Below are 18,155 nucleotides of genomic sequence, written 5' to 3'. Positions count from 1 at the left end.
CATTCACAGGAAAACAACTGTATTCTATACCCCACAAAAATGGTTTATTTGTTTTTTGGCACCTTTATACATATCTTTTCTGGTCTAGAACTCCCCCCTAAATGCTTTAAGTCAATGATATAAAATAGTTTTTTCCAACACAGGCCCTCAAGCAAAGAGTAAAAAGCGAAAAAACAAAACAATGTCTCCTTGGCTTTATGGGTATTCTTTCTGTTTTATAATATACTATAATATATATTATACATTAAATATATTTTAATATATTATATATATAATATATTAAATATAATATATTAAATATAATATAATAAATATAATATAATATAATATAATATAATATAATATAATATAATATAATATAATATAATATAATATAATATAATATAATATAATATAATATAATATATTTATATAGTATAATAATGTAGAACAAACTAATTAATATTCCCTAATACCTAATTCCAGAATCCTTAGGTTTTTCTATGTCCTTTTAATTCCCTGAATTTATTTCTGAAATCTTGCAATGTTCTAAAAGTAGTACTGCTTTTAAAAAATGCAGCAATCATTTGTCTCATTGTGAAACGAGAAGTGGCAAGTTAATTGTACTACGTACAAAAAAAAAAAATACCTCAAAAGATAAACATTTTTCTCTGTACCTGTTTTACATTAAAAATGTTGATTATACTTATATACTATAACTGTAGCAATACCTCCTTAGTTTATTTGTAAGAATGATGAAAGGAACACCTGAAATCCTGAAAAGATTAATGTAGTGAGGTGAAACTTCTGTTGCTGATCTTCTGTCAGCATTGTAGCAGCCTCCAACCTGCTTCTCTACTGACCGAGTAGTCTGTGTGGCAGAAGGTGAAGAATACCCATCTGTGACAGGTATGGCAGCAAGTGCCACAGCAGCTGCTGCCAGGTGACAATAAATCTCTTCCAAGCACCTGGAAACTTTGACAGACACTTTTATCTTTGTATAAAAACACTCCACCACCTCAGAAAGTTCTCTGAATAGAAATGAGGAACTCAACAGAACACCAGCTGATAAAGGCCAGAACCTACTCCACTGCAGATGTACCATGCGGTCTAGGTAACAGGGCACACTCATGAGTTCTTTGTCAGACACAGCAGTCACTACACTATAGCTGTATATATATATTTGTTTCACTACAGTATAGATAATATACTTGTATAAGGCAGAAATTGAAGCAGGATAACAGGTATGTAAAAAAATAAATGGTTTGTCATTAAAATTTTACAAATTTCTCTTTGCACAGATGTGACTTGTGCCAATAAAACCAAGTAGGAAATTTCATCATTAGGGGATTCAAACAATGACAACTTTTCAGTGTCCATTGGTAACTTTATACCTGAAGATTTTGTAGGAAGAAGATATACATAAGAACACTTGATCAGATTGTTTTAAAAATATTTTAAGAGTCTCACTTACTTTTACAAATACCCTGACTTCATGAACAACTGATCTCCATGCCTGGATCATGCAGTTTTTTCTCCAGTATTAGCTGAATTTTCTCTGTTGTCAGCTGTTTATCATTAGCTAATCATTTTCTCAAGTTTATATTTCTCTCTTTAAAGAACATAACTGATGAAAATGATGATTATTAACAGACAGTCTTTGAAGGAAAATAGTCAGACAATATCAATCAAAAAATGGAGGATGAGTATATGATTCTTGTGAAGAAAAAGGAAGAACAAGCAGTTCAGTCAATCATCACTCAATCAACCAATCTCAAGAGAATTTTGCATACCAAAACCCAAAATTCTCTAAAACTCATTTACCCATATAAAAAATCAAACAAATAAAAAACCAATCAAAACCCCAAACAAAACCAAAACAAAACCAAACCAAAACTAAAAAAAAACACTAAAAGAACAAAACAGGACTCAGCTTATTTTTTATACAAGTAATCCATTTGCAGAGGTATAGAAGCAAAAAATTCTGAAACTATCTGTAAAGAGAATGCCTCATACATGCTACCTGTGTAATACTATTTTTAGTAAAATGAAGAGGCGACAATGAAGGTACAATCTTCACAATGAAATGTTGCACTTCTGTTACTTTTGACTTTTTGGCAAATATTTTTAAACAGGATAAGCTAATTTTGGCTTCCAAAAAATATCACTACAAACAACTGGAATGGCAGAGACTTTGAGAGGTTTTTCCAATATATTATTAGTCTAAAAACATCTAGATGCACAGAAAAAGAAGCACTCAGAAAACACGTGAACTAGGAAAAAAGAATCAATGTCCCCATGGAGTAAGGCAAATTATCTTTCTCTCCTGCTGACTAGCCAAGGAAAAAGGGAAGATTGTCATTAGAATCAGAGATTACTGAAAACAATATGAGACATATGAAATTGTAGACTCTGGAAAACTGAAAACCCAGCTAAAAGAAAGTGGAATTTTCCTTACTGGACGTGAAAGATACTGGGGAAAATTATTTTGAGAGAAAAGAGTAATTTTGAAGTTACATATAAATGCAATTAAGAAAGGATTTTGGAGTAAATACAAAAGAATAGTTAGAAGGGAATATATGAAATAAAAAGTCTTAAGAATTGAAATTAATATATTTCTAATATTCTTACCATTTTAGAAGCATTAACAAGGAAAAAGTTTGATATATGCATTGTTCAGAATCTCTTTCCACTCACCTTTGGACACTTCTCCTGTATGTAAATCAGGAGAAATATGTTTAGACCAAAGTTCCATAGACACAGCCAGTGCTGATGGAAGGCCATTGTCTAAAATTTCAGCAGGAAACACTTCAGCCACTTCAGTGAGAGTTTTCTTGCTTTGGGGCATAGTAGGTAAACAGGTGATATTGTTTATTCCATCAACACAAAGAAACCCAGTGGAGCAGGAGTGTATAAGACAATCATTGTAATTAAGCTCACAGCTTCGTCCCTGAAAGAGAGTTTTCAAAAAAAAGGACACTTTTTTAAGGCATTTCATAGTGAAGTTAGTTACAATTATTGCTTTCTTTTGATTCTAAAATATTGTTTGCTTATATTAAGCTGTTTACACTTTCAAAAGGAAATACCATGTGGAAAATATTCCTTAACTAATTTAATGGTATAGTTGGATATTTTAAATTTTAACTGAGTGACATTTTGATTCTGATAATCAAGAAAAATAATTTCCCTACAGACTTGCAATTGCAAAGTATCAAAGATAATATTGTTACCAGTAATAAAAAGTAGTTAAAATTTCTTCAGTTAGAACGTAGGTTTAAAAAAGACTTTTTACAGAGGACTTAGCTGTCTAAAAATCTATGGCTTGCTCTTACTTGCAAGCTAATGTTCTTTCCTTGTGTACCTTGCATCCCATTGTTTGTTGTCTGTTGCTACCAAATCTACACACATTCCCTGTTAATACCTTGCATTCACAGACAACACTTAGAAAAGAAAATATATAGTGGCAGTCTCCAATTGGACCAGGCAATCATTTCCTATTTTGTTATCAAGAGTAAAAATTCATGCAAAGTCTGAATTGTCCTCCCTATTAATAAAGTAAATATGTTCACATTCAGTGGTCTGTAAAACAGGCAAGAAATAATTATGTGAATTAAACGCATTCTTGAAGTGTGAAATAAATATATGCTGAAGTCAGGCCTGGGTTCATTATATTTTCACTTCTGTTGCAATGAACTAATAGGCTACGTGAAGAAAGACAGCTTACAGCTCTCTTAGAAGGATGCTACATCTTTGGATAACTATTTAAAATATACTCACTGTCATCCCTGAAGAAAGACATCTCTCACAACATATTATCATTATATAATTTCTGACTGAATTTTCTCCTGCAACTGGAGCACATCTAAAAATATCCAAGCCTTCCCTAGACCTCAAGAGGCTCTAGGGAATGTGTTCATTACACGCTTTCCTTCAGACAAATGCCTAAATAGTCTTTCTTGTCTACCTGGTTGACTATTCACACAGAGCTTGGGACAGCTTATATTTTATGAGATCTCTGTCAGTTATTATATTAATTTATTATATTAAGAAACAATAGGAAGGACAAGAGAGACTGGAAAAAATGCAAACATGAAAACTGAAATGACTTCTTTATAAATAGTTTAAATTTTTTGAGGTTTAAAACAGAAGAGGTTAAATTGATGGGTTTTGAGTAATTTTGATGCATTCATGTTTGTTTCAATCAACTTCTTAATTTGTTTTGGCAAGCAGACAAGCTATCTGGTAAATTCATGGCATCTTATAAAATCATTCACTGTATCGGTATTCCAAAACACAAAGGACAAACAGGCCAATTAATGTGTCAGTTTTCATGCATTTCCTTCTTGCTCTTTTCTAATTCTACATATAGAACAAATGATCAGTTTGAGCAAGCTCATAATCATTCTTCATCCTATAAAACTTATGTTTCAGTATGACTTTCCTGTGACAGAATAGTACGTTTTTATGACTACTACATTTAATGGCAAAGAGCATTTGATTACGATTTTATGACTCATAGAAACAAGCAGATGTGGATAACCTCCAGTGTGCATGAAGGGTACATTAAGTAGTCATAGATAAATTTGATAGCACTGAAAGTGCCTGTAAATGCCTTAACAGTTTCCGTGCAGGGGGATGGAATCTTTTAGCTTGTGCAGATTTAAAAGTAGGTATATGTCTATCAATGGTTCCACTTAAAAAGTAAACACTTATTTCATATCCCACTGACTGTGCTTTTCTTCTGAAAATTTATGAGAGATTTCACAATCTATGCTTTATGATCCATACTTTGGGTAGCAGTACAGACACAGAGTACAGAAGATTTACATACACACTGTAGCTGGAGTTCTTTTAATACTTATTTCTCTGTGAGTTTTACTATTTCCACTCCACACCTATTCATGGTTAGGAACCAGTTAGGAACCAATATACCTCTTGAGCTGTTTAGAGCATAGCTTCTTATCCTTGACACTGAAGATAGGTATATTAAAAATGTTTCTGTGGTGGATCCCCCACCATGTTTTGTTTTACTTTTGTATTTCTTCCCAAAGCATAGTGGAATTGGAGGGGCTGAAGATGGAAAAATGAATAATTGAATAAAAAGCAAAGATGACATGTCTTAAACTTCAGCTGATTCAAAGGCTTGTTACTTTTCTTTCTGCAAAGGCTTGCTTGTTCTACAATACACTGTACAATTAATAGGCAAACTATGTACTAATAGAAAAACTGCCCCCATGGGTCAAATATCTATCTAGCTCCATCATCACTGAGCTATTAATGAATACTTTGGGAAGAAAACAGGAAGAAAACAAGCAGAGCTAGCATCTGGTAACTCACCAAATATGCTATTCAAACTTTTTGCAATAAGTAAATCAAAGATTCCCTGAGCCAGGTTAACATTCAGAAGAGTAATTTGAATAACAATGACTCTATCCTCCTTCTAACCCCTTTTTGGTTTATTTGTACTTCTAGTCTCTACAGCATTACACAACACTTACTTGTACCAATAAATTTTGCACTAATTGAAAAAATAATTGATCTAAACAGATTTTAATCTTTCTCTCTGGTGGTTTTATTTGGTACTCATAAGTTTTTTTGGGTTTTTTGGTCAGACATAAATGTTAAAAAATTTGTGAACCTGATCTTCTCCATTACAATTTTTCATGTAAGATAAGCATGGATATTTAAGGAAAAAATGAGATTATTGTAACATAAGGATCTGACTGTTTTCCATATAAGAAGACCATGGCCTTCAAGTGATGTATCCTTCATGACTACTTGACATTGTTTTGAAAGCCAATCTGCTTTAGACAGACAAAAAGGCAGCAGTTACTGTGGTCTGTGGGAAGTATCAATGTTACCCATTCTATTCTGTAAAAACCACCTTTCAAAAATTATATTAATTTTTATGAGATTTTTTTTCCTTCTCAAGATAGTTTGTCAGTAAATTTAGTCAGATTATTTGCATTGTTAAGATCCATTTTTACCTACCAAGCCCTTATGGTAAAATAAGACTTTACAAAATTGTAGACAAAGAGTCACTGGAACAGGGAGAAATTCCTGGTGAATTCCTTGAACAAAGCATACGTCACTTTTGTTCTGTGATTCCATTTCATTCAAGAAATATATCAACAATTCTGAGCAAGCTTAAAAAGAAAAAGTATTTTCTGTGCAACGTTGAGCAGCCAGGTAAAAGGAAAGATAAGAAAGAATTTCAGCATCTCACCACAAATCCTGGCTTGCAAAAACAGGAGTAACCAAAGCTGGGCTCTTTCTGAACACAGATACCATGTATGCAGGGGTTGGATATGCACTCATCAACATCCAACTCACAATGGAGTCCTTCCCATCCTGTCAGACAAAAAAGAAAAGCAAACTCCAATAAAATCCACATCCATTTACTGAGTGTCAATGGAAAAAAGGTATGGGTAACTATCATCCAGTCTCACATATTTAGACATATATATTATGGCATGAATATGAACTTTTTTGGGCTGTGGTTTCTCGGAGTAGAAAAAAATAAAGGGAAGAAACTAAAAAGGGAAACTCTGGGAATACTGTACCAGGTCAATGAGGAAGACATTTTCTGAACAAATACTTTGTGTTTAAACACTATGAGATTCCATCTTCTCACAGTTCATTAGGTAGATTACTGGAAATTTTATTTTATTAGCATTTCTTACTAAAATCTCCTTTACAAGTACGTACACCATAAATTAGAGGCTAAATTCTCATCTTGGACCTGTGCTTTAGATCATGTAATTTAAGCTTGTCTCAAACTTCCTCCTTGTAGGCTAAACTGAAATGGAATCAGTCCATTTGCTTTATAAATACAAACCCAGAACTCTGTAAAATATGGCTAGTTAATGAAGAGCACCAGATTTTCTGTCATGATATTCCCATCACCTATTACAGATTTGTTTTTTCTCCATTTTACTATTTCTAAACAAACTAACAAAGAAAACCCCAACAGCCTCACAAGCCTCCTAGCAGTCCTTGGCTGCTATAAATCTAGTGGTCACTGTCCAGACTTCACCTCAGAGTATGCACCAAATGGATTCACCTGTTACATTCCAGTCTTGCTTTAGCTGCCCTGGTGAAGAGCAGCCTGCCCAGTTAAAGACTTAATCCATGAGCCTGCTATTAATTCCAACAGCTGCTGTTGCTGCTTTTGAGGTGTCTGTGGTGCTGTTAGAACAGAGTTTACATCTCTCCACACTGTTCTGCACCTGAACAGCCTGAAGCTGCAGCCACAGAACCTGAACATGGATCTATTATTTTAAGGGTATGGGGCCTGCTACTGGGACAATAGCTGACAAAATTCATGATCCATTACAAAATGCATTTGTCAGAACTAAATCCATTCCCTTTCCTGGTATCATATGCTGTCACCACATGCTTCACTTTGTTCTCTGGAAGTTTTTGGAAAGCTGCAATCATCTGCCTTATTCCTATTTCAGTCTTGGTACTATCCCTTTCCCATTTCATTAAATTACAACAGGGAATCCGTTAAGGGCATATCAGACTATCTGCCCAGTTGTTTCCCATTGTTGCCTTTACAGACCAAAGAATCCCCAATCCCAGCTCCATATTTCTATAGGTGAAGCTAAGAAGAAAAATATAAGATCTATTATATGTGAACAGTCAAAGCCTGCAAAAAATGCCAGTTTTTTTCCCAGGTATTTCTACTTTCTCTCTCTGGATGATATTTTTTTTTCTTCTAATCCCTTTCTTCAGATGTGCAACTTTGAAAAAGTTACTCTTCTCAAAGGTTCCCCTGCCACTCCAAATTCACCCCTTTTCAGAGCTGTAACCTCATCTGTTCAGACATTTTAGAGGCTCAAATAACATTGGAAAATACAGTACTAATTAAAAAAACCCTCAAGATATGTAAAAATTATGTATATACTTGATGCATGTGGTTTTTATTCTGTGTTTTTGCCTAATGGAAAAGTGATTTACAGATTTTTCACCCCTACTAACACATGGTATTATTGAAAGGAATATAACAGAAAGTCAGCCATGCTTGGGTTGGGAGGTATTTAAAACATGTTAGCTGTAGCAGTGAGTTCCAAAGCTCCAGAAAACTTTCTCCTACTTATACCAAGAGTTTCCATGTTGCACAGAGACAGCAATCACAGTTCTTGGCTAGTGAGCAATTTTTAAATGTCTATATTAAAATATATTTCATGTATTATTTTAATGAGCTTTAAAAATAAGAAAAAAAATGTACTTGGCAATATATTCTGGGTGAAGCTCTTTAATGACTAAAAAATACATCTTTAAGTTTTTAAGTCATTAGTATTGATGGAGAGGGATATGGCCATATGCAATACCAGGTGGATATGCAGTACTAAAGTTAGGTAATGACTCAGATTTTTTAGGATTGGAAAGATCTTTATTATCATGAATTCTGAATGAAAAAGTCCAAAAAGTTTTCACTTATTGGTTCATATATCGGAACTATGATGTTTTTCTGAATTATCAAGTATCTCTTTGACATTAAGAAAAGTTGCTAAGGAATATTAAGCTGTAATCAACATAGTACTACACATAATTAGCCTTTAGTAAGCCAAATATATTTAAGTCTTAGATGTTAGAAAATCATTCCTTATTAGCAACTAAACAAATTAATAAACTGCCAAATCGACTGTCATTATACACATGCATTTGTTTGCTTCAGAATCTTCCATATTTTCTGAAAAAGATCTCTTAAATATAATTTTGTAAGCTGCATTAAGATGAATTCAGAATAAGAAAAAATGCCAAATATATTAATATTCAAATTTCAATGTTCTTTCTTTTAAATGTAGAACGAGTAGAAAGACTCTAGAGAAGTATTATATATATATGGTCCCTTCAGGAGAGATTGCTAGCATGTTTTCTCTTGTAAACTGAAACCAACAATGTGAACATATTTTGGCACAATGTAACTAGATCACATATATGGAGATAGCATGAGTTAACAGAGTATTTATAATGTAAAATAGGTCTAAATTATCTCTAAAATAACCAGTAAGAAACCCTGTGTCAGTACATTCACAGAAATCATTCAGCAGCGGAAGTGAGTAAAATAGTAAATAGATTTAAACTGAAAAAATTAAAGTTTCAGGAGGCAGGTACTCATATATTTCTTATTTTAAGACTGTCTTATGGATTCTACTTATGTATATGGATTAGAAATCCTACTTATGTTGAGAAAAGGCTTTTTATTAGTAGACATGACAGGAGATTGTAAGTAATCCTGAACAGATTAAATTTGTGATTGCAAGACAATGCAGGCTGATTGTGTATAAATACTAAATCTCTTATATTTTCATAAGCCACTAGACTTGTTTTAGTTGATATCTGTCAGAATTAGAAATCAGTTCTCACTTTTTAAGCCAGTGCCTCATTCTATTTATAATAGAATGAAAATTTTTAAAAAATTAAATAATTATTTTTTAAATTAAAATTATTTAACTAAAAATTATTTTAAAAATTATTTTTAATCCCAGCCAGCAGAATAAGCATAGGTATGCCTTACAACACAAACACTAAGAATAATAATAAAAATGTTAGTTAAAGTCTTCAGAATTTCTCCTCAGTCAATCTCATTCTATAGGTAGTGAAATTATTTTGCTGTTAAACAGTGACTATTTGATGGCTTGGTCAGTAAGTTATATTAGTAAAGATCATAAACTATAAACCTGGCTCTAGATATATTAGAGCCAGTGAGCTTGCTTTACTTTGAAGCCTTTCACATGTGCTTACTGGAGTAGTTAATTCTCTTTAGATTTCCTTCAAAAAGCTTTGCAAAGAGATAGCATTTTTGTACCTTATAGTTCATATATAACAAAAGAGCTTGGTATAGTTTACCAATTTTCTCACTAGCAACAGTGATAATTCAAAACGATCATTGTGTAAGATTGCTCTGTCATATGGCAGTTACCTTGTTGACATTTACAAGTGTATCCATTGATATGATCAGCGCAGGCTGAGCCATGCAGACAGGGTGATGAATTACACTCATTAACTTCTATCTCACAAAATTGTCCAGAAAATCCAGCAAGACACCTGAAGAAAACAACATTTCAAAGTGTTATACTATGCAGAGATATCATACAAAATAGACCTTGTATGAAAACAATGTGTCTAAAATGTGTGTATTAACAAGACATCAAACATTGCTTTCTGTTTCAAGGTATTTTACTGGAACACTTCCAAGCTCCATGTTGTGATACATGCTGATCTTTTAAGGGATTTATGATGGCAAAACCCATCCAAAAATTTCACATCTGGACCACAATCAAGCATAACAGTCTCAATTAGAGTGTACTGGCTCTATCAAGGTGAATACAAACCTTTCTTTATGTACTCTTGGGAGATTGTCTACTAAAATAATTTAGCTAAGTAACTGCAGCCTATGTTTGTAAATCTGCTTGCTGACAAATGTGTACTATCAAATAGAAACAACAGCATAAAAGCTAATCTTCAGGTCCCAATCTTTAATTATTATTGTAGGCAAAAAATATTAGTTTTCTTAAAAAAATTCTTCTGTATTTTTGTGGTCGTAAATTCTATGTGAGAATTGATATCAAAGTAGTTCCATATTTCAACATATACATTACAAGATTTACAAGACCTTTAATGAAATTCAAAAATCCTACTAATTTCATTATTGAAACGTGTTTGTGTATATGCACACAGCTTTATGGATATATGCAAATATGTTCTAAAAACCATGGTCCCATAATGGTATTAATAAAATTTACTCTTTTGAGATGTGTTGTACATGGATATATTTCACATGAAACAATGTTTCAAAAACTCCTTTTACTAACTGGGTGGTGCACATCTTGTAATGTTGTCTTGGGTCTAGTGAAAAGCATAAAGGTTTCTGCCTCATTTAAGAGGGAGATGAGTACCTTACCCAAGTGTCTTTGAGTAAATCCAAGTAGTCACAGTCACCTACTCTTCAAGGGGCTACAGTGAATGAATTCAACATATATAATTAGAATGAGGTACCTGCAGTGCCTACCTTAGCTTTCCACATTGTGCAGCAAAAGAGGAGGGTGGACCATGAAACACATGTGTGTGACACCTCCTGAGGGATTATTACACCATGTATCAGAAATTATACTTTGGTTTATTTTTGCTGTGACTACTAGACTATGTTTGTTTCGTTTTGTATGGAATACACTCTGAGTAATGACAATTTGGAATCTACCACAAAAAGAATAACAGAACAGATTTGTCAAAGTCTACATCAACTACAGATGACAGCTATGGCACACTGCTTGGAAAATAAACAAACTGAAGCACACACTACTATTTTTCAAATATCGAGTCATAATGTATGAGAGAAAAAGCATGGAAAATACACCTTAATGAGTGCTCCATAAACCCACCTGTTATTTGGTTGAAAAACATTTTAAAAAAATCACTGAGAAGATACTGTTTGGTACTTTGATCCTATTTGTAAATGTCAAAGTCCAGTAGCTAGAACACAACTTCATATACCCAGCATTAGTCACCCCAACATTCACCTATGCTCAGTGGAATAAAGAAAGTAGAGGATGATTCAGATCACTGAAATCTTAAATAGTTTTCTTCATATACCTTTGTCTTCAGACTGTCTACAGAGCATATTAAGAAAAAAAAAATTAAAAGACCAGAAAAAACCAAATTGAAGGGAGTAAATTTTCCCAGATATCTAGTATATCAGGTCTTACATATATCAGTATGTACAAGGTGCCCTTTTTCCCATGTCAGACAATCATTCAACTTATAGAATACTTTAGAATATTGGAAGCATTTAGCATACTGATGTGTTATATATTTTTGGTAAAAAATGGAATAGCACGGTATTCAGTTTGTTCAAAAAGCATGATGTGATACAAAAAATGCTTAATCACTGCAAAGGTAACCATGCCATTAACTAAATTATTCTGAACAATTATGAAGCAACTAAAAGTAAGCTAAAACAACAGCTTAGTATCAGCAGCTTTCACAAATTTCCCAAAATTGCAACCAGCTTTATGCTTTATTAAGAGTTTTAATTAAATTAACACTTAGGATGTGACAAACACTTCAATAATTTCTTAATCTTTTGTTCACTCCCACCTTCCTTCATATCTACTCCTTTTGTTCTGCCTCTCCACATTCTTACTTCCCTTCTTTGCTTTTTTTCTAGAACATTAGGAAGGACAGAAGCAGTAGGATTTAAATACAACTGATATTAGAAAGTTTAAGTAGGTATGGAATACAGATCTTGTTGCTATTAATAGAAGTAAACATAACTGAAACACTCTGGAAGATATTTCTATGTGTTGTTTAAGACATGAACATCCTGCAAACAAAAAACGGAGTCTTTTAGATAGCTTTAATATGAAGGTATGATCACTGCAAATATTGTATGTTGATTACCATCTAACAGAAAACAATGTACGTCTTTGTAAGTAAATGCATATCTAGGTTTATCAGCAAATAACTCCTAGGGCTTATCTAACAAAGTAAGTTAGTGTGCTGTGGAGTCTGAGCTTTTAAACTTACAGAAGGATCAACATAAGATCAATAGTTTCGTACTGAAAAGTAGAAAAAAATAGTACTCATTTGCTGTAAGAATAATGCATTTACAATTTATTTATTACCGGTTTTAGGGATGTTGACAAAGATCTTTCTCTTTTCTGTCATTCCCTGCAGATTTTTTCATCTCATATAAGATGCTGACATACTGTGGTGCAAATATAATCCCTTTTGTGCTGTGCCTTTATATCAATCATTATCAGGAGTGATTATCTTAATTTGAACATATGCCAAAGCAATAGCTGAACAAAAGACTGAAAAGAGAGAATTAAATGAAGGATTTTGATCTATGACAATTCTTGGTACAGTGACAGTAAATTTTTTTCTTTGTTAGTAAACTTTCAGCCTCAGAGAAAATCTACAAGAATCCAAACGTCAGTCACATTTTTCTCTGTAACACTGATTTGTATCTTGCAACTCACTCTTTGTAACTCATTACTCATTGGGTCTGTTTTGTATTTCACCATTTGAGTCCATTTTTTTTTACCTTTCCTTCTCTCTCCCTCTCTTTCTTCATTGCCTTGTGACCTTTTACAGCTTATGAATAATTTGTGTATCAGTGAGATATGAGGTTCAGAAAAAACATGGTTTCTACAACACAGAAGTTTATTAGGTTTATCTGGAGCAATAATTAACAGCAATTGTACTTAGAAGAGAATGTTTATGCTGTAACCTTTACCTGCTTATGTGACTCAGTCAACTTGGTAGAATCAATGAATTTTGTGGACCAGACCACACCATAAAATTTTTTGGGAACATCCGTTTTTCTTTGTGAATGTTAACCCTGATGACTTTGTTAATATTTTGCTAATACCTCCAGGTCAGATAATTAGGATCTTGGGCAGAATAATAGATGAATGTGAAAAGAACATCTCCTGAGCAAATGCCTTAGCTAAAATTGTCCTGTAAATGTGCAATCTCTTTTGACATTAGTCATGATTTTTTTTTCCAAAGCTGAATTTTCTGTCCAAAATAAATCTAGTTAACTGCTCGACTGTAACAGGCCAGATTTGTCACTGCAAATTTACACTGGGATTGCTATACATTATTAATAAGCTATGAAAAGTCACTGGCTAAATGTCATGGATACTGAGATATAGCAGTACCTTGGGATTTGTACAGCAAACAGTTTAGTTTTAATCATCTTGGATCACAAGGTGCCTTGACATTTGCAAGGCAACTTTTTCCTTTTTAACTTCCAGTGGAATCACACCTCTATTATCCCAATCATAATTCTTAACTTCAAATGTGATATAAAGTTTTACTGTCTAAATTAAAGAAGTGAAAAATCGATCAAACATAGACGTTATAATTCATTTAATCGATTCTCATACGCCAGCTTGAAAAGGAAAAAAGGAAGAGCAAGGAAAACCAGATAATTTAACCATCTTCAGAATTATTAGAGACATTTCCAGTGAAATACATAACCCCAGCACTACTGAGGCATGACCTTCATAAGAAGTATTAGCACTACAAACTTGTGTAGAACCTTTTTAATTAAAAAAAAAAAATGAGTAAGAGCACTGATTAATTTTAAATATATCTACGATTTTAACGTGATTTCTTAAAGCTTTAAATTTTTGGTAGTGGGGAATTTTTCTAGAGTGATAAATAAAAAATTCATTATTTATCATACTTCACTCTCTAACAGCTAACCTTTTGGATAGTAAATTTCACTTTACTGGAATACAATGTATAATTTTTGCCCTTTTAAGTAGTTTTATTCACAGACAAAATATAAAATATATATTATTTTATTTAACTGATTTTTTTCTCTCAAGATATACAAGGACAAACTTTTATCATATTATGTTCAGATGCAGCAATTCCCTAAGGAACACTGAAAAAAGGAAGGTATCACATGAAAGTAGATTATCTGCTGTGGGGTCATACATCTAGTCTGAATATTGTGGATGCTGCTGATGAAGCAGCAGACAAACCAATCAATGTGTATGATGTTAAATAAATACATACATAAATAGATACGTGTTCTACTGCTCTTGGAGTGTGAAAATTTGAGAAAAAAAAAAGAACATTGACCTCTGTGTGCACATGCGTGAACTCTTAGTGATTTCTGGGATCCTATGTTGGATCAGCATGGATATTTTTGGTATTGTGTTTTCACTAATGGGTTAAATTGATTGTCCTAAGACAAATGGCTCTGTTTTCAAAGTAATATGGGACAGCTGCCTGTTGTGGTGCGGCAGGCACTCCCCTCGCCGCGGCACCCCAAGCGGAAGCGTGCCAGGCGGCGAGAGGGAAGAGAACGGGCGGCCGCTCCCCCTGTGAAGCTCTGCTGTCCCAGTCGGTGGTGAGGGAACAAACGAAGGTGACATGGGACTTGGGGGTGAACAGGATGGTTTTATTCAGTGAGCCCCAAGACCTCTTTGGGAGTGGGAGCAGAGCTTTTATACAAGAATTCAGGAGGAGGGGTATAGGAACAGCAACCAATAAGGGAATAGCAGGGGAGGAGTTTAGGGCAGAACTAACATATCACAAACCTATCAGGGGAAGCAGGGGAGTGGAATAGCACAAAGTAATCAATAGGGTGTTGAGCCTCACTAAATAGACAGGGAATGCTCTGGAAGCAGGGGAGGGAGCCTGGGAGGAGTGACAGGGAATGTTCTGGGGAAAGGGGCAGGGAAAGGGAGGATTGACAACTTGAAGATGAGGGAGTTAGGAAAGAGCTAGGGAAGATTGACAACTGGGGAGAGGAGGAGATTAGGGGGGGGGGGGTGAACAGATATTGAACAAATATCAAATTAAAGAAAAACACACCACCACAGCTGCCTCATCACTAATACTACTGAAAATTTCTTCTCCTGATGTACTCTGAAGCACGTTTCTTTGGAAAGAACTTAAGAAAGCAGCCACTAAGGAATTTACACAAATCTCCTGAGAGCTTTTCTCAGATTATTATCTCTAAAACCCTTCCCAAAGGTGATGCTATGATTGTTAATTTTAGAACATGACAATGCAGCTTTCCCCAAGCTACAAGTATAGCATATCACATTGCTTTCTTAATTTCCTTTTCCTCCTCTTATTCTAATTGGATGTACTGTCTAGAATGAAGCAAATTTATTTACTCTGAAGAAAAATTTTCCATAGAATAAAGTAAAAATACATTATAACTTTCCATCATGGTCAGGAAATGTTAGTTCTATTTTAAAGAATATTCAATATTAATAAACAAGAAAATAATAATATTAGTGCACTTGAGTATATATATATATTTTTTTTTAAAGGGTATTCCATTTATTCATCTAAAGTTCTGTTCTTATCATATCAGAATCAGAGTCCTTATTACAGATCTATAATCTGAAATAACAAGAGATATCTTTTCCTTTCTGCAGTCTTTCTTAGATTATGGGAAAAATAATTCAATTATTAATGTAATTTAGAGTGGTATGAAAATAGTTATTAGAGAAAAATTTATTTGAAAAGAGCAGTACATTATATAATCCAAGACTTCCTAGTTAAGATTCTTGTAAATTTTCTGGTTCTGATAGTCAGTAACTTCTCCATATTCATCATTAATTTATATTGAATATCTTTGCAAAGGTAAAATGAATTTTAAAAGTGTAATTAATAGTGCCATTCTTCTGGAGAACTACTTTTAGAACAGGAGTTACAAACCACAAAATTATAACCTTATCCATATGTTAACTTTTAACAGCCCCATATTTTCACTAACAATGAGAACTTATCATAGGCTTACAAGAGTGTCTGACTGGTTTAAAGATATCAGCCGTTTGATATATAATTATAAATGTATATAATTTATACTCACAGAAGTAAATGTAAGGAAGAATGAACTGATACATCAAGACTTTGTAAAGAATGAAGGAAACAGAAGAAATTTATTCTCTATCCCCTTGGAAAGGTGACCCTATCATCATATTGAACTGGATATACCCTAATGCAAGGCATCCTTATTCACAAAGGAGGAATGCTGCATGTAAAACCCCAAAACAGATTCAGATTGTTCTGATTGGAGTTGGAAGCTTTGCAACTTTTCAACTTTCTTTTTTTCAACTTTCTTAATCTTTCTTCTTAACTTGTAAAAGAGTTAATAGAACAGAGAACTAATTGCATCTACAGAAAAAAAGAAAAAGACCATGGAATCATAGGACAGTAAGGACTTCATTAAGAGCTTTATTCCTGACTATAATAATATAAGTGTAATGAGGACTATATACTACTCTGGACACAGTGTTACCCTGGAAATTGTTGACTTTAATTAATGTATGTCAAATTAGTGTCTTTATTCTCAAAGAATATTTTGGGACAATCACAACACATACTAAACATTTGCTAATAAAAAGTTCCATTCTTTCTAAGGTCATTCTCATTACAAGAGACATTAAACTTTCTCAGTCCACTTGGATTCAGTCTTTATTTTCCCTATGAGAAAAGCAGATTTTACTGCCAGTAAAAGCTCCCACTGTGCTTAACATGGACATTCTTATTAAGTAATAAATTATGTACTTGCTAAATCACAGTTGGTGGGGTGTGACAGCGTTAAAGGAAAGGTTAATCTGTGGAATATCAGGCTACAATGAATACAGTAAAATAATCAGAATGGCTAAGTCTTGATGAAAATATATTAGAACTAAGACACTCCTTTATTTTATTAACCTACCCAGTTGGAAACTATATGCATTTATTCACATACCAGTAGTGTGGGCAGAATTAAAAGAGGAGCAGGAATGTGTGTGTGTGTGTGCTTGTGTCCTTGTAGAACTGATGAAAAGCCGCCATTCCCGTTTGCTAAAATAATCCATATTTGCAGTGAGATTTCATATAGAGGAAAGCTAACATCTGGTCAATCCTTTCTCAAACAGAATCTCTCTAAGCTTTTTACTAATAGTTCTTATACATAAAGAGATAAGTTAAGACAGGTCCTTAGCTGATGTAAACTCCTGTAATATCAGCCTTGACATGCTTTTCTGCTATCCAGGCATTCATTTAAAATCCAGGATACAAAAATCCAGGTTAATATCAGACACTATTTTCCTATTCTTCATTTACTTGTCCAATGTTCTTGGTTTAAATTAGCTCCTGTGTGCATGACTGTGTGTATATGACTGCACTGAGAACCATGCACATGAAAATAGAAGAGTTCAGTTAATACAGTTTACAAAATAAGTTAAGAGCTCACAAAATATTACAAGAGAACAGAAGAGAGCTGTTAAACACAGTTAACCCTTCTGTTATAAAATGTTCTGTACTACTTCAGTTTAATTTTTAAAGTACTATTTAAGACCTCTGCACTTCCCAACTCTGATAATACAGATAAAACACTCATAATGCAGAATTGTGAGCACATCATTAACAGCCTGCTATTTCTTGTGAAGACCAACCTCCCTACTCCTTATAGTTTATTGCTAGAATCCCCAGGGATCATTTCACAGGGGCTATCTCAGCTGATTCTTAGTGTTAGTAATTTTGGCTAGGTATTGTTAAAAAACAAGTGAAGTGTAACAAATTCCATTTCAGCATATATTCACAGTTTTCACAAATAATATCAACACAGTTTATCCTGTATCTCACTTTTGTTGCCTTTTAGTTCAGTAAATATGGTATTGCTGAACAAGAAACCACAGGGT

General features: G+C 33.5%; 1 protein-coding gene across 1 annotated transcript in view; it reads right to left on the bottom strand.

Annotated features, from left to right (window-relative positions):
• The window catches only part of LOC110468097 (protein eyes shut homolog), a 597,595-nt gene that overhangs the window by 324,478 nt on the left and 254,962 nt on the right, over positions 1-18,155 (bottom strand). The window contains exons 19-21 of the mRNA XM_077782364.1: positions 9,911-10,035; positions 6,206-6,330; positions 2,677-2,929 (exon numbers count right to left, since the gene is read on the bottom strand). Coding sequence (XP_077638490.1) covers positions 2,677-2,929; positions 6,206-6,330; positions 9,911-10,035 — 503 coding nt within the window. The remainder of the gene's footprint in view (positions 1-2,676; positions 2,930-6,205; positions 6,331-9,910; positions 10,036-18,155) is intronic.

Source organism: Lonchura striata, chromosome 3, assembly GCF_046129695.1.
Source record: "Lonchura striata isolate bLonStr1 chromosome 3, bLonStr1.mat, whole genome shotgun sequence".
NCBI classification, from domain to species: domain Eukaryota; kingdom Metazoa; phylum Chordata; class Aves; order Passeriformes; family Estrildidae; genus Lonchura; species Lonchura striata.
This window is presented reverse-complemented; position numbering and strand designations above follow the sequence as displayed.